The sequence below is a fragment of the Mastomys coucha genome, unplaced genomic scaffold (genome assembly GCF_008632895.1).
Source record: "Mastomys coucha isolate ucsf_1 unplaced genomic scaffold, UCSF_Mcou_1 pScaffold18, whole genome shotgun sequence".
Lineage (NCBI taxonomy): Eukaryota > Metazoa > Chordata > Mammalia > Rodentia > Muridae > Mastomys > Mastomys coucha.
In genome coordinates, this window is record NW_022196900.1 from 97,408,502 (window position 1) to 97,425,581 (window position 17,080).

General features: G+C 54.3%; 1 protein-coding gene across 1 annotated transcript in view; it reads right to left on the reverse strand.

The window, feature by feature from the left end:
* Nucleotides 1–17,080, reverse strand: part of Padi1 (peptidyl arginine deiminase 1) — a 34,344-nt gene that overhangs the window by 11,290 nt on the left and 5,974 nt on the right. The window contains exons 2-11 of the mRNA XM_031376952.1: nucleotides 8,912–9,092; nucleotides 7,980–8,052; nucleotides 7,292–7,353; nucleotides 5,829–5,943; nucleotides 5,614–5,739; nucleotides 4,206–4,378; nucleotides 4,018–4,121; nucleotides 2,960–3,083; nucleotides 2,519–2,626; nucleotides 949–1,100 (exon numbers count right to left, since the gene is read on the reverse strand). Coding sequence (XP_031232812.1) covers nucleotides 949–1,100; nucleotides 2,519–2,626; nucleotides 2,960–3,083; nucleotides 4,018–4,121; nucleotides 4,206–4,378; nucleotides 5,614–5,739; nucleotides 5,829–5,943; nucleotides 7,292–7,353; nucleotides 7,980–8,052; nucleotides 8,912–9,092 — 1,218 coding nt within the window. The remainder of the gene's footprint in view (nucleotides 1–948; nucleotides 1,101–2,518; nucleotides 2,627–2,959; nucleotides 3,084–4,017; nucleotides 4,122–4,205; nucleotides 4,379–5,613; nucleotides 5,740–5,828; nucleotides 5,944–7,291; nucleotides 7,354–7,979; nucleotides 8,053–8,911; nucleotides 9,093–17,080) is intronic.

The window sequence follows — 17,080 nt, forward strand, 5'->3', positions numbered from 1 at the left end:
CTATGTGGCCTTCCCACTGTCAGAGGCCAGCTGGGGTTCATTGGACAAGTTGGGGCACACCCGGACTCCATACCAAGCTAGCTTCACAAATGAAAAGGTTATCCAGGGTTTGTGGAAGAGTGGTGCCCCTGTGGGCTTCAAGGGGCATATTCTCCCTTGGCTACTTGGGAGTGGGGAGAGACCCACTCGGTGTAGTAGGCAGGCATCTGCATCCATCTACGTGCTAACTGAACCCTAAATTGAGCCCCTTGGCCTCTGCTCCATCACATCTGGCTGGCACGGGGCCGTGGAGATGCCTTGCCATGAGGGTGCCCAGCCAGCTACTCACTCAGTTCCAGCTGCCTGTCCTGTCTCTGGACCCTTCCAAGACAGGATAACAGAGACTGGCTTCCCCATGTCTGTCCCTGCTTATGTGGCAGAGAGCATGTCACCTCCCAGCTTGGCAGACTTTAGACAGGTTCTCATTAGCCCAGAATGGCTTTTGAATTCTCGATGTAGCTGAAAATGACCTTGAACTTCTGATCCTCTTGCCTCTCCCCCACCCCCAACCCCGCCCCAAGTGCTGGAATCACAGTCTGTGCCACCTGGCTTGGATCACTTACTCCATACTGGAGATCCAACCCAGGTAGGTACTCAGGCATGTTAGGCAAGCTCTATCAACGGAGCTCATCCCCAGCCTCTGACGTGATGCTTTAATGTAGCGATTATGCTTATCAGACTCTGGGCCACTAATTTGACTCTGAGACCTTATTATCTTTCAGAAAGTCATTCCCATGGACTCGAGAGCATCTCCCAGTCTGCAGTCATTCCCATGGGCCAGAGAACACTTCTCAGTCTAGACTCTGTGACAGTCATTCCATGGGTTTTGAAAAGCACCTCTCAGTCCAGAGATCGACACGAGTGAGCTTCCTGAACCCTCCCCCACCGACACCCTTCCAAACCACTCACTTGGGGAAGCTGCCACCGATGAGGATTCTGCCGAGGGGGTACTCTGTGTTGCCTACCCTCACTGGCGGGCTCACATCCAGGTTGCCGAAGGAATCCAGGCCAGAGGCACCTGCGAACTCTATCTCCTGGGTCACATATCCAAAGTCAGGACCCTAGAGAGGTACCATTAGAGCCCCCCCAGACAAGAAGGTCAGGAGGGAAGCAGCCATGCCTAGCAGAGGGGAGGACACTAGATACCTGCTCCCCGCCTCTCTGCTGAAAGCCTGCTTCCATCCAAACCTACCAAGCCCCGTTCTACACTCTGAACAGATCAAGTCACTGCCTGGAGGAGAGCTGAGAGTCACCAGGCCCTTGATCAAGCAGCGTATGTCTAAGGACATACATGGAAGACAGTCATGGATGGCCAGTCATGGAAGACAGACCACAATTAGGAAAGGAAGGAAGAACAGAGCGCATAAAGGCAGGAGGACGGCTCCGGAGGGAAAGTGAGCAGCTACCATGCAATCCTGAGGACCTGAGTCTGATTCCCCAGCACCTACAGAGAAGCCTGGGGTGGTAGCACACACTTGCCACTCCAGTACTGGGAGGTGGGGTAGACATGTGTGGACCTCTGGGACTTGCTGGTCAGCTAGCCTAGCCTAAGTGGCAAGTCCCAGGCCAATAAGAGACACTGACACACACATACACACACACACACACACACACAGAGAGAGAGAGAGAGAGAGAGAGAGAGAGAGAGAGAGAGAGAGAGAGAGACCACACATTAACTCTCAGGACTCGACACACTCATCAGGAAGAGAAGACCTTCAGAAGCCTCAGTCTACACAGTGAGCCAAGAATAAAGAAGCACCATGACTTCAAAAGGAGCAGAGGCAGAGGGATCATAGTGCCAAAAACCGGGGCCCTCCAGTCCCCAGAGAAGATGCTCACTCTGCAGGAGACATGGGACCCACAAACCCACAGAAACTAGGCCACCTCTGGAGAAAGTGCAGCCAACTGTCAGGCAGGGGCCCGTAGGTACCAGTTAGGGTCGGTGCACGGGTGCCCCACTGCCATACTGACTCAGGCAAGCTGTTTAACCTCCCCAACCTCAACATTCTTGGTACTGAAAGGTGGAGGGCACTGTGAGCTGCGGCAACTGCTGCCATCCCAAACAGGAAGTAGTGCAGCACGGCATGCTCATTAGGGTACGTTGCCCCTCACAGTCTGACATTTCTGTTAACTCCCCACCACTGAGAATGAGCCTCTGACCACGAACATTGCTGCTCTGCCTCTGCCAGGATGCACCTGTAGTGGGAGTGGGTGTCTATTCGCATGTGATCTGAGTGTGATCTGCGTGTGATCTGTGTGTGATCTGCATGTGATCTGCATGTGATCTGCATGTGATCTGTGGGTGATCTGCATGTGATTTGGATTCTCAGATGGATCCTTCCACCCACTGTCCTGCTCACTGTCACTGACCACATCAGTCTCTGGACCCTAAAGTTCTACCAGGGCTCCCAGGAGAGGACCCCCCAAAGGCCTGCCCCCTTAGCTTCCCCATCCCATCCCTGTGTACTTGGCCACACACCAGGATCTTCTTTAGGGCGAAGTCCCTCAAGCCTCTGTTTCGGGGGGAATCAAAGACCACGGGGAAGGATTTGTGAGGGGCATCAATGTAGCCAAACTCCAACTCATCCTGTGTGAGGAAGAAAGACCTACAGCAGGCCTCCTGGGGGGGGGGGGGCGTTCAGGAAAGATGACCCCAGAAAGGACACTACCCATGACCTGGGGAGGATATGGAGGTGTGGGAGGGGGGAAAAGCCTCCAAGGCTCCATCCAGGAGACCCATCCCAGAGTCGGGGCATCTGGACGGGGCAGGAGAGATTTCTCTTGCTGGAGAATGACTCCTAGTTCTTTCCAGGTTGCCCTGGCTCCAGCCAGGCAGGCCCATGTCCCCAGGCTTGGCTCCTGTACCTCCAGTCACCCACCACCCACTCACGGTTCCTCTCTGGGTCAGCCTTGCATGTACCTGGATCCAGCGATCATTGCGATTCTCTGCCCGGGGACAGACCACTAGTTTGCAGTTGGCCTTCATGGCCAGGTGGGACATGTCCTCCAGGAACTTGTCATTTCGGCCGTGAATATCTGTCACACTACAAGGAGAGTGACAGAGGCTGTGACCAGAATCCGGTTGTGTCAGCACTATGTCACTGAGTTCTGAGCTCCAGATTGATTTCTAACCTTCTAACCTTGGAGAGGCTAGAAGACTCGGGGAAGGGGATGGGGTTGTGTCCTTAGATCACATCCAATGACCAGTGCATGAACAGGGAAAAGCCAAGCTGTGGAGCCCAAAGCCAGGGTGCCTGAACCAACCCAGGGAATCCAGGGCGGCTATGGAGGTGACCTGGGGTTGATGTCACTGATGGAATGTCAGTGAGTGGGCTAGCCTGGTCTTCTTGGGGCAGAGTGGAGGTGAAGTACTCTGAGCAGACAGAAGGAGGCTGGGATGCTCCAGGCTCCAAGTGGACAGGATAACCCTGCTTGGCCACACCTTGCTTGAATCTATCTCAGTGGGCCTGTCTTCCACTTCAACCTTTGATATCTCAAGGGTTGGCCAGCAGAGGCCACCAGATACCAGGCCATGGTGGAAAGCCCACAACAGCCAGAATGGGACAGACTTGCTGTGGGCCCTGTGGCTAGGTCCCTAGGTCTCAGGAGATGCAGTAGTGACCCAAGAAGGGTGAGGCCATGTCCCTACAGTCCCTAGCACAAATGCGGGGCTCAGCCTCACCACCCAGGGTCTCATGTAGCAGAGGCTAGATTTGAACTCCCGATCTTCCTCCTTGTACCTCCCAAATGAAAGATTGCAGGCCTGCACCACCACACCTGGACCCACTACCTAGACTGAATTCCAGGTATCTGGGCCATCAGACTTAGAGCAGGTGCTGGTGGCTGTGCCCTGACCTCCACTGCAGTCCCGTGGCTGCTCGGGGCTATGTGACACCATTCCCGAATGAGGGCTAGCCAGCCACATCAGGATGGCTCACTTACTTCTCTGATCTTGTCAAGGCTGGACTGGGGGCTCACCTGCACACATACAGCTCCAGGGGCGGCTGGGTGTTGGGGGTCATGATCCAGGGGGCCACTCGGAAGGTCACGCTGTCCTTGAAGACTGACACCTCGGAGAGGGGCTGGGAGAGAGGAGGGCTCGGTGGTTTTGTGGGTTCCTGGGTGCCCCACACCTCTCCCTGACACAGCCCTCATATTGAACTTACCCGAGTGTCCACCAGGCTGACACTGAGAGAGAGCAGCCCCGAGAAATTGGCGTCAGGGAAGGCGAGTCCTTCCACATAGAACTGTATGTCTCTCTCCCCGGGATGCCGTTCCACCTCATAGGAGCTGTTACGGGGCCCTAGCACCTGTTTGTAGTTGGAGAGGGAGGTCCCACCTAAGGAGAACAGGGTCAGGCCGATGTGGGGACAGGGTTGGGGAGCCCAGGACAGGAAGATAGGAAACCTGTGACTGGAATTTGGCCCCAAAGTACCCCTGGGGAGCTCTGCTTCAGTTCCCTTCCAGTTCTACGATGCAGAAGCTGTGTGACCTTGGCTCAATGACTCAACCTCTCTGAGCCTCAGGTGAAGTGTCTAGCAGACGAATAGAGAAAAGCATCTAACCCACAAGGTGGTGAGGGCCCAATTGTCTGTCCATGGTGCTTATAGACAAATGATGCCAAATAAGGCCATCCATACATGGACTATGACACACCCACAAAAAAGCAATGAAGTGACTATGCGTGCTGCAGAGTGGATGAACCTCATTGGTGGTGTCAGAAGGTAGTGGGAGTGGCTTCTGATGGGGTTCTGTTTGTATTCAAGGTGATTAAAGATGCCATCTCTGAGCTACACCCCAGCCCCCTAAAGCCGCAGATTCTGATTATAAACTCCAGTAATTCAGCCATGATTTGAAGCTGGGACTTTAGTGCAGACGAACTGGCTGGAGGAGCCAACAAGTCATATGGAGTCAGTGGGGGGGAGGGAGGTTAGGGACCTTGGTGCCTGTACTGGCTGGTTTTGTGTGTCAACTTGACACAGGCTGGAGTTATCACAGAGAAAGGAGCTTCAGTTGGGGAAGTGCCTCCATGAGACCCAACTGTGGGGCATTTTCTCAATAGTGATCAAGGGGGTAGGGCCCCTTGTGGGTGGTGCCATCCCTGGGCTGGAAGTCTTGGGTTCTATAAGAGAGCAGGCTGAGCAAGCCATGGGAAGCAAGCCAGTAAGGAACATCCCTCCATGGCCTCTGCATCAGCTCCTGCTTCCTGACCTGCTTGAGTTCCAGTCCTGACTTCCCTTGTGAGAACAGCAACATGGAAGTGTAAGCTGAATAAACCCTTTCCTCCCCAACTTGCTCCTTGGTCATGATGTTTGTGCAGGAATAGAAACCCTGACTAAGACAGCGGCCAAGAAGCCTGCCTTGGAATGCTCCCTCTACCCCATCTGGCTGTGTGGCTGTGACTGTCTTGAGCCTCAGTTTCTCCCTCTGTGCAATGGGAGGAGCAGTTGGGGCCCTGTCCTTGGTTGTCACACCGTTCCCTGATGGGGTAGCTGTGCAAGTCACAGTGAGTTACTGAGAGGTTGACAGACGCAGGGAGCATGGAAGAAGGCAAGATGTGACACAGTCACTCACCCCGGGCGCAGAGGACCTTCAGTCTTCTGGAGTCAGACAGAGACGCCTTCAAGACCAGCTTGTGACTCTCGAAAAGCTCATCAGGGCCATCACAGCTCAGCACCATTGGGGACATGTCCTGCAGGTCTGGGAGAGTGGCTTTGAGACAAAGCCCCCAAAGGCAACCCAGACCCCCTCCTCCCCCCTCCTCACCTCCCATGCCCGCCGTCACTCACCCTCCAGTGACCTCAAATGGCCAGCGTGCAGGTCCTCCCTGGACCCGTGGGTATCTCTGTCACAGTTTACCAACAGGATGGCCCCGGAGCCCCCGGAGCCCCAGCGCCAGGTTTTCTGTGGCACACGGAAAGGCTTGGGTTAGTCAAGCCTGGGAATGCTGGGAAGGGAACTAGACATGGCCTGCTTAGCGCAGAAACTTTTATATTCTGGGTTTGCTTAAAGATTTAACGAGGGGCCAGGCAGTGGTGGCGCATGCCTTTAATCGCAGCACTTGGGAGGCAGAGGCAGGCGGATTTCTGAGTTTGAGGCCAGCCTGGTCTACAGAGTGAGTTCCAGGACAGCCAGGGCTACACAGAGAAACCCTGTCTTGAAAAACAAAACAAACAACAACAAAAAAAAGATTTAATGAGGGACCATGGGCACCGGGAGCAGAGCATTCAGGAAGGCTCAGACTCAGAGACGGCCACCCTTGTGTTGTGAACATGGGCAGGACCGTGTGCAGAGGCTGTGCCTAGCACACACAGTGAAGACACAGGGTGATGTCGCCACGCACAGAGATGGTCATGCTTTGGCTCCACCTAAGACCCACTCTGATCTCCATGAAGAAGAGTCCTCCATTCCGGCAGTCTCCTGGGCCTAACACTCACCAGGGACTTCCAGGCTGAGGATCCAGATGCCCGACTCTGGGGTCAGCACCGTCCCCAGTACCCTGTGCCCTTTCTCCATTTTGCAAGAATGCAAAGAGGAAACTCCGGGAGGGAACTCTCAGGTTGCAGTTAGGGTTCAAACCCAGGTCTCTGGGACTGTAAAGGTCCGTTGTTGGCTTCTGTGGCGCTCTGTGCCACCCTTGCTCACCCCTCTGAGCAGACACCACCCTGTGCCAAGGCCCAAGACGTGGTTTCATCGTAGCCCCCAACTACAACCCTTTCAAGCAATCTCATGCAGTGAATAAACTGCACAGCCATTCAGGTGTCCTGCCCCACCTTGTCCAAAAGACTTGAGATCCAGGCTGCCTCTGTGGATCTTTCCCTACAAACTAACTGTACCTCCTGCTCCTGTGCGACAACATGCTTCTTGTGTGATCACTCATTCTCCTCTTTGTTCTTTGTGGTCTAGCTGTAGCTGAATACCATAGCCCCCTCTACCTACCAGCAGGAGGCCATTTCATTATTCAACAATGAAACACCTCATGAAGCCCCTGCCATGTGGAGAGGTCCAGATCCAACCCCCTAAACAAAAGCTATACTGCAGAATAGGGCAGACCAGAGAGGGTGAGTGTTTCCCCAACAGTCACACAGCATATCTGTCACTTCAGCCTAAGCTACTGCCCACTTGAGGCAGTTTGGCCATCCTTCCGTGGCTAGAACAAATCCTGCTCTTCTAGAAGGAGGGCTGTCTGCTGCCAAGATCACCCAGGTCTCTGCCTGCCAGCTCCACATTCACGAGGTATCCAGGGTCTCACCTTGTCACCAGAGCCTTTCTTCACCTTGCCTGTGCGGCCTGTGTCGACATCAAGGGACACATCTGCAAAGGGCAGACAGACAGGTCACCTGTCACTGTACCTGGGATGACCTAACTAGCTTGGCTCCCACCCCAGCTGAGGACCCAGAAGTCCAGCTCTGGAGACTCGACATTGAGGAGCCCGTGTGCTGGTCTCAGGGCTCTGGCTAGAGGGACATTGGCAATTCTGGTGTCGGAGGGACACAAGTCGCTGGCTTGGCCATGTGCACTGGGTGACTATGTCTAAGAGATGCTGGGTTTCTATGTCCCATGCAGGGGACCCTTAACTGTAGCCCCCGGGGACCTATGATCAGGGTCTGTCATCCTCAGAGGATGCTGTTGTGGGCTCTGAGTGAAAGAGGCTCATGGCTCTCCATGGTTCTAGGTTGGGTCCTGGGGACCCAGCGACAATGGGACTCCACAAGGAAGCCATTGTGAATTGAGCTCATAGCAACGACATTTCTAGACTCTATTGGTCCTGAGCATGGCTGGGTCTCTGTGGTCCTGGAGATGTTTGATATTCCCAAGAGGCCAAGGGAGGGGTGAGGCAGGTAGCTGAGGCTCCCCCCCCCAAAGGCTCCACAGCTTTCTGCCACCTTCACCACATCCGATAGCTACCGTGTCCACAGCCAGGCAGGAGCAGGACTCACCAACGGCAGTCAGGTAGAGCACACTGTGCGCCAGGGCAGCAGCCTGCTGGGACTCAAAGTACGATACCCTCACCTGGGGAAGAAAGCCAGCCCTAAGAGAAGGCAGGGGACAAGGGGGCCACACCTACAGCCCAGGGGGCCACACCTACAGCCCAGGCCCTGGGTGGAGGCAAAGCCGTTTGGCAACTGTGACCTGGGGTCCTGTTCCAGGGCCCCTCGCAGTCTACGGAGAAAAGAGGGCTACAAAGTCAGGTATAGGGACTCCAGGACATTCTGGGATATGAGAGAGACAGACAGAGAGGGGCTGCTGTTCTACTGGCCTAGGCAGCTTGACCTTCCTTGGCATTATTCATCCTCTGCAGAGAGGGAATGACCGGCCTGGTCCCACAACCACAGTGAGTGCCAGGACTTTTGCCAAAGTCCAGAGGCTACTGCCCGTCCCCAACTTGCCCCCTGCAACAGGATTCCTTCCAGGGAAGGTTGTCTCAGCCTGCAGGCACGTGCAGAGCCACACAGAGGTCCCAGCTTGCTCCATCATGGAGAAAGCACCGGGCCAGCAGTTGAGGGCCATTCCGTTCGTTATTCAACAACTGTTCAACAACCGCTGTGTGTGGGAGACACCAGGGCCAGCTGGGAGCTGTCGGTCAAAGGTGGCTTGCTGGATACATGTGGAGGCTTGAGTGGGCGTGCTGGGGCCCTGCATGAGTGCCTACCAGTATGGCCATGCGATCCTGCGTGGGGAGCACAGGGGCTTGGGGGCAACTGCAGGGAGTGAGAAATAGAGGTGCGTGGATCTGAAGGGTGACCAGGTGGTTTGGGGGTGCTGTGTGGTGTTGGGATGGTGATGAGATGGGTCTGGGTCTCTGTGGAGATGTGTGAGGAGATGGCTGGGCGTGGGATACGAGCTACCCCCGACTCTGGATGTCGTTTACCTTGAGGTCATGTAAGTCCTTACTGACTGTATCCGCCACCACCACCACATCCACATTGGCATCCAGGGGCCAGTGGGCCCGGCCTGCGGGCTCTGCCACTCGTGAGGGATCGTAAACCATGTAGATCTTCACCTCAGAGCTCCCGGACACCCCAAAAGTCTTGGCGCCTTTGGGCACATCACTGCGGAGAAGGAGGGTGGAAGAGACTGAAGGGTTCAGAGAGTGGTCATGTGAGGTAGAGGTTGGGTCCTGGGACGGCAGCTATTTAGGAGGCATCCCTCACCAGTGGGGCTGGGGACCCCTGCCTCCAAGTCTCTCTCTGCTCTAGCTGCATGGTCCTTCCTTCTGGTTCATGAAGAGACCAAGCTATCTTATCCCAGGACCTTCATACAGCTTAACACCCTTGCCCCTGCCCCCGCACATACATCCACAAGGCTCACACCCAAGGCTTCAGGGCTCTGTTTAAAACCTCCCCCTTGGGCTGGCGAGATGGCTCAGCGGGTAAGAGCACTGACTGCTCTTCCAAAGGTCCTGAGTTCAAATCTCAGCAACCACATGGTGGCTCACAACCACCCATAATGAAATCTGATGCCCTCCTCTGGTGTGTCTGAAGACAGCAACAGTGTACTTACATATAATAATAAATAAATCTTTAAAAAAAAAAAAAAAAACCTCCCCCTTTCAATAACCCTCCTCAGGTGGTTAGGGTTAATTGTCAACTTGAGAGCATCTAGAATGATCTGAGAGTAAGTAGGATGGCTCAGTGGGTAAAGGTGCTTCCCGCCAAGCACCCTGGGGGGACCTGAGTTCAAGCTCCCCAGGCCCAAAGGGCAGAATGAAAGAACCAACTCCTTCTGACCTCCATTCATGTATGTGCACAGGCACGCACAAGTACACCTTTTAACATGATTATCATTGATGTGGAAAGACCCATCTTAATTGTGAGCGGGGCTGTTTCCTGGGCAGGTGATCCTGGACAGAACAGGGGAGAGGGAGGGCTGAGCAGAAGTGTGCATTCAGGACTCCCTTCTGATCCTGGTTGTCTCATCACAGTAATGGGAAAAGAAACGAATACCCATCCCCACCCCTCTAGCTGAGGCCGAGTCACCTTCTGCCCTTCCCAGCTTTGTCAACCGTGTATGCCACCGGCCAGCTGCCCCGCTAGCTCAGTTCCAGAGGGCAGCCAGTTTGCCTAGCTTGCTGCTGGATCCTCAGAGTACGTGCAGGGGACTCAGGAGATGTGTGGAAAGGAAGGAATACAGTCTCACTTTCTGCCAGCCCCCAGGGTTCCCTCTGGCCCATCTGCACTGGAGTGGGGTCCACAAAGCAGCTAGCTTCTCTCTGTCGGCCTGAGAAGTCCCAGCGCTCTTGGCTCTGGAGAGACAAGGAATCAATCACTGGGCCCCTCCGCTGCTGGACCACCTGCTTGGGGTCCTTTCGCAGCCACATTTCAGATGGAGCAGACTAGGACTTTGGGGCACCCAGAGGGAAGCCAGCAGGATCCTGGGGAGATGTATTGTCTATTGATGAATACAAGCTGCACACCAATGTCAGGCACTAACTACCCTTGGGTCAGGCTCCACAAAGCCATTCACCCTGAACAGACATCAGAAGTGGGGGCCACAGGTGTCAGTGTTCAGGGCTCTATCATAGTGTCCCAAGGATAATGGCACCCCTGAAGACAGGTCCACTTACAGAGGTGCTCTTGACTTCACATACAAGATGAGAGGTCTTTTCTCTTATACTCCTGCCTCTGCCCTTTCCGGGGCCCCTGAGAACCCATCCAAGCAAGCCTCTAGAGAAAACCCTCCCACAGCCTGCTACAGTCACCCTGTCCCCACCAAGTAATTGTCTTCATTGACCACAGTGATGATGGCCACAATTCAGTCCCACACCGTGCTTCACCACAGCTCCACTCTACTGATGAGAGGAGGGCCAGAGCATCACAGGCCTCCCCTGATGACCCTCAGAGCTTCCCCCAGCTGCATACCCGTTACCATGGAAACCGCACACGTTTCCCCCCTTACCTCCCTCTTTCACATTCTCCCCCTTAACCCCCTCTTCTTCCAGTTGTCCTCATCCTTTGATTTAGAGTCCCATTGGCCACCAGGGACAGACCTGCCCCGACTGTGGCTGAAGCCTTACCCCCATGGCTACTGCCATGCTGACCACATGGCTCCGGGTTCTAGGTGTTCCATAATTCTTACTGTCCTAGACTTGAACCCGTCAAACAACCAAGGATGGCCTCGAATCCCTGAGCCTCCAGCCCTTGAAGAGAGTTGTTGGGATATCAGCACGTACCATGTTCCCTCCCTCCCTGCTGGCCGTCACTCTGACCTTGCCCCTGGCCCAGTTTCCTGGGGACCAGCTCCCTGGGGACCAGCCCCCACCCTCGATGACCCTAGTACCCTTGCATCTCTTTCTGCCCACCCATGCTTCCTATGTGGCTGCCTGCACCTGGCCCTGGCATCTCTCTGGGGTCCCACACACGGAGACCTTACTAAGGATCCACCTGCTGTGAACAGCCCTGGCAGCACAGATGGGGCCTGATCCTGAATCCCAGAACTCCCACGCTAGGCCTTCTGCACCTGGCCCTCTCAGTCTTCAAAGCTTTGGTCCCAAGGCTGAGCTCACCCTGTGTCAGCTGCCTGGCAACTCCAGCAGTTGCCAAGGCCGACTCCCAACTCAGTCCCTGAGCTGTGTGCTAGAGATGACGATGGGTTGTTTGGATCTGTGGCTGCTGATCTTGTGTGTGACCCTTGACACTGACTGTTGAACACTCTCTCTGTCTCTCTGTCTGTCTCTCTCTCTCTGGAAACTACTGCCACCTTCCCCATCTCCCTAAGGGCAAGTCACCTGTATAGCGCCTGTACCTTATCACACCTAGCCCCAGCCAAGCCTGTCCCTGGCCTGGACAGGGGTGTCATATGTACCCCACCTTCCCTCTCCCTCACACCCAACTCTTGTGCACAACAAACATCACCCGTTTTGCCCCCTTCACTCTCCCACCTGTTGGGACAAGACAGCTGTACCCCACAGCCTCCGGAACACACCTCCACCCAGGCCGCAGCCTTCCTTCCTTCCCACTCAGGCCATGAGAGTCACTCCATCCCCAGAGCCAGCAGCCTTTCCCTTTTTGCTTGAAACATGTCCCCAGTTGGCTGTGAACCCCCAGGCTCTGCTTGCTTTCCCACCACCTTGCTGCCCCGCCCCCACCCCCAGGTTTAATAGTCTTCTGGGGGCACTTATATGCATACATGCTTATTGTAAAACTTATCAACACACGATATATCCTACATTGGTCACACTGCACTCTACTCCCCATTGGTGAGTGCCTTGTAAAGGCTCTGGAGCCCATTTCTCCTCACTGTAGCTGGCCGTGGCTGCAGCTCATACCACGATTTGGCAGGGTAACAGTGTCTGTCCCAAATTGGTCATTATACCACCAATAAAGTCACTAAAATTGAATCTGATGCCTGACTTGACTGTGGGTTGGAAGCGGAGGGGTGTGTGGGTGCGTATGTGTTCGTGCTGCGAGTGCCCAGCGTCTCCCCTTTCTTCAGGACTTGAGAAACTTTGCAGAGTCAGTGCTGGGATCTGTGGCGGTTTGAATGAGAATTCCCTCCCGAGGGTCATATATTCAGAAAGCTTGATCCTCAGTTGTTAGAAGGATTATGAGGTGGAGCCTCTGGGGCGGAGCCCTGGGGGTGTGGCCTCGGAGGGCTGTGGCCTTGGAGGGGGTGTGGCCTCGGAGGGGGTGTGGCTTCGGGGAGTTGTGTCACTGGGGCTGGGCTTGGAGGATTCTAAAATCCAGGCCTTTTCCAGTTATCGCTCCTTTTCTGTCTTCTGCTTGAGGCTCAGGCTGTAAACGCTCAGATACTGCACCAGCACCATGCCTGTGTGTCATGCATACTCCCTGACGCCATGGTCGTGGACTCTAATGCTCTGAAACCAGGGACCCCAAACCAAACACTTTCTTGTGTAAGTTGCTTTTGGTCATGGTGCTTTATCACAGTACCAGAAGAGAGAAAGTCCCGCTTTTGATTTCAAGCTAATCCTTCCATAAAGGTGACATATCTGTCCACCCTCACAGATACGGACCAGTCAGTGGCTTCCCTTGAGAGGCAGCTATGGGCAGATCAGGCCTTCAGGGCCTTTCTCTGGGGCATGCAGGGGCCTCTCCAGCTCAATCCTGGGTGTTTTTGAGGCTCTGGCTACCCTCATGCCACTGGCAGGCATTCAGCAAGGTCCCAGGGGACCAGGCAGTGTTGCTTCAGCTATTTCTTGTGATGCCCGAGAGAGGCGGGTTTTGCCAGGAGGATGCTGTGTATCCTTGGCTTCTCATTCCCTTGGCATCCTGGCCCTACCCCTCCTGGAGCCTCGGGCATTGGACTGGTGCTACAGGTCTGTGGGTGGGCCATAAATTAAGGGACAGACGTGCGTGGGAGCTGGAGTAAGCCCAGGAGGTCCACAGTGGGATCGGCTTCCTGCACACATCATTACCCATACTGCCTCTCTGCAGGGTATCTCGCTGGGAAGCTCCTGGCATCATGAAGTCTGGCACATGCCCCCAAGCTCACAGTCAAAGCAAACCTCCTCCTAAAGTACAGTGACAGGACAGGCGAGGTGGTGCAGTCCCCTAGTCTAAGCACTAGAGACACAGAGGCAGGCAGGTCTCTGAGTTAAAGCTAGCTCCAGGCCAGCTGGGGCTACATCGGGAAAACCTCATCTCAAAGATAACGGGGAGGAGCCAAAGAGGCTGTACTGGTCAGGTTTGTTTGGTTGTTGTTTGTTTGTTTGTTTGTCATCTTGACACAAGCTAGGGCTGTTGAGGAAAAAAGAAACATCATGTGAATTCGAAAATTCAGATTGTCCCACAGCCAAGTAGAGGGGGCATTTTCTTGATGCATGATTGATGTGGAGGGCCTAGACTATTGTGGGCGGTGCCATCTCTGGGCTGGTGGTCCTGGGTGCTATAAGAAAGCAGTCTGGCGGCGCTGGAGAGATGGCTCAGCAGTTAAGAGCACTGATTGCTTGCTCCTCCAGAGGTCCCGAGTTCAATTCCCAGCAACCACATGGTAGCTCATAACTATCTATAACGGGATACAATGTCCTCTTCTAGTGTGTCTGAAGACAGCTACAATGTCCACATATACATACAATAAATAATTCTTAAAAGAAAGAAAGAGAGAGAGAGAGAGAAAGAAAGGAAGGAAGGAAGGAAGGAAGGAAGGAAGGATGGAAGGATGGGAAGAAGGAAGGAAGGAAGGAAGAAAGCAGGCTGAGCAAGTCTTGGGGAACAAGCCAGTAAGCAGCACCCCTCCACGGCCTTTGCATCAGCTCCTGCCTCCAAGTGCCTGCCTTGAGCTGCTCTGATGTCCTTCAATGACAGAGTGTGGCCTTGACCAGCAGTCTATAGGCAGCTCCTCACACTCTTCCCTGCAACTAGAAAACAATTCCTCTCACCAGGTTGTGGCAAATAAACTCTTCTCTCACCAAGTTTCTTTTTCTTTTCTTTTCTTTTCTTTCTTTCTTTTTTGTTTTGTTTTGCTTTTCGTAACAGGGTTTCTCTGTATAGCCCTGGCTGTCCTGGAACTCACTCTGTAGACCAGGCTGGCCTCAAACTCAGGAATCCACCTGCCTCTGCCTCCCAAGTGCTGGGATTAAAGGCGTGCAGCACCACTGCCCAGCATTCACCAAGTTTCTTTAGCCACGGCCTTTATCACAGAGATAGAAACAAATTAGAACATCGGCTCCGATTGCTTGTACTATGCTCTTCAAACCAAGCCCTCGTCTTCATCTTTGAGTCCATTATCAGCCTGAGAAGTCTCCCAAGCCCCGCCCCCCCTCCACCTCATCTCTGCTGGGAGTAACCTCCCCAGAGTGTGACCTCTGGTCCCTGAATGAGTCAGCCTTGGTTTTCCTCCTCCAGGCAGCCTCCCCTGGGGCTAGTGGGGCTCTGGGGCTGGGGCTGCTGTAAAGTCTGTTCTGATTGGTGGTTGCTGTTGTCAATCTTCTCAGCCTGGGCCACCTGCCCTAGCGTGGCACCACTGTCCCCTTTTGTAGCCTGCAACACAGGAGGCACCTTCACCAGCCTGACTCATCCTGTAGCTTGGACGAGGACCAGCTAAAGCAGTAGCGAAGGCTGCCAGAACCTAGAGAACACCAAGGGGCCATGAGGGTGGAGCTTCGAGATAGAGTGTGAGCCCCGCCCTCCTCAGTCGCCCGCTGACTCCTCAGTCAAGGTGTCTGCTGGGGACCTCTGTCTGGCTGCTGGTGGCTGAGGGCCGCTTCAAGCACCTCATTTAGCTAAATTTGTGATGCTCTTGCCCGAATCTCTGCTTTATTCACAATAACACTCTCATGTGGAGCATTCAGAGAGGTGAGGCAACCTTCCTCAGATCACACAGCAAGGGAGCCTCCATAGTTCTCTCCCTTCTCTCTTGGGGGCTGACAGTACAAGGAGTACGTGACCGGAGCATGAGCCGCGCTGAAGGGAGGGAGGAGGTCACAGGAGAGGATGAGGAAGGCTTGGAAATGGCAGAATTTCCACACAAGCTTCTCGGAGGGTTTCCTTGTGAGCAAGCTTGGGGGACCAAGCAGGAAAGCCACCATCCCAGTCTCTGTCCCCACCTGATCCTTCAAGGTCTGTGCAGGCCTTAACACAGTGTCCATGACTCTCTGGTTCCAAGAACCACCGTGAGCACACACTCCGGGTCGCAGGGGTCCAGGGCTCATGGAAGCCAGCTCCCCCATCCCTACCCCCACCCCACCCCCATCCCCACCTCCCAGGACTCAGCCTGAGTGCTTCCCACTCCGGCAGCTCTCGACACCGTTTCTACAACCTTTCCTTCTGCTAGGCTGTGGACTACCACACAGTAGCTTGCACCTCTCAGGCCACCTGCTCTCAGGAGGATGAATACTGGGACCTTTGTGCTTGCTACCCACACTTGGGCATCAGTCACAACAGGGCAAGGCTTGTGAGAGGCCTGTGCCGGGCAGTGGCCCTGCAGGAAGGAGCAGGAGGTACAGGTAGTCTCAGGGACTAAAACAGAGAAGGCCACACAGGTCCAGGTGGCTGGAGCTGATGACGGCAGCAGGTCACACCCTGATGTCCCAGGCTGGCCAGGCCCCCCAGAGTCTCTAAGCCTGAGAGACAGCGCTGCTCCCATTAAGAATGCTTGCAGCTCAGTCTGAAGACCTTTGTACTGTGTGACGTGGGTACCACGGGATGCTGTGAAGAATGGCACCTGGAAAAGACACCGTGGTCCCTGCTCTTGCTCTCAGACTCCATACCCAGCATCTGCCTGCAGAAGATGGGTTTACAGAGCAGAGAGGAAGCCCTGAGCGTCACACAATGGGCTACAGGGCACAGAGATGAGATTCAAACATAGAGCATGTCTAGGGGCGCCCCTATCCACCACTCACATGGAGTCTGCAGCAGAGAGAATTCCCAGAGATCAGGCTTCTCTGCAGTAGAGCTTACAGAATCTGGAATCAGGCAGATGTGGGTTCAAATCCCCGCCCCACTCTCTGTCTTCAGAAAGTCTCTTAATCTCTCTCTACCTTAGTTTCTTTGCAAAATGGAGACCACAATACTCTCTGCCTTGCAAGCTTGCTGTGAGAGTTAACCGGAATATCATGGAAAACACTTGAAGCAGCAACCATGGCCACTGCTGCTATAAATGGTTCTGAGGGACGGACACTAGACAGGAAGAGACGGGGACCCATGGGTGAGAATGCTGTGTGACCCCTTCCCTCTCAGCAGACCAAGGAGCCAGACTAGGCTCACGACCACACAAAGCAGCATCTCCAGCAGTGACTGGTGTCTACCATGGCAACATGCAAGAGGATTAGGAGTTCAAGTCCAGCCCGGCTTCTGTAGCAAGAACCGTCTTAAAATAAAGAAGCAAATAAAACCAGGGAGTGGGGAAACGGCCTCACTAGTAAATCCTTGCAAGTGAATTCAATGCCCAAAACTCATGAGCTGGAGAGATGGCTCGGTGATTAAGCGTGCTTACTGCTCTTGCAGAGGATGAAGGTTCAACTCTCAGCTCTCACAGGGCAGCTTGCAACTGTCTGTAACTCCAGTTCCAGGGGATCTGATGTCTTCTGACCTCCTTGGGCACTGTATGCATATATGTGTGTATGTATATAGGTGTATATACA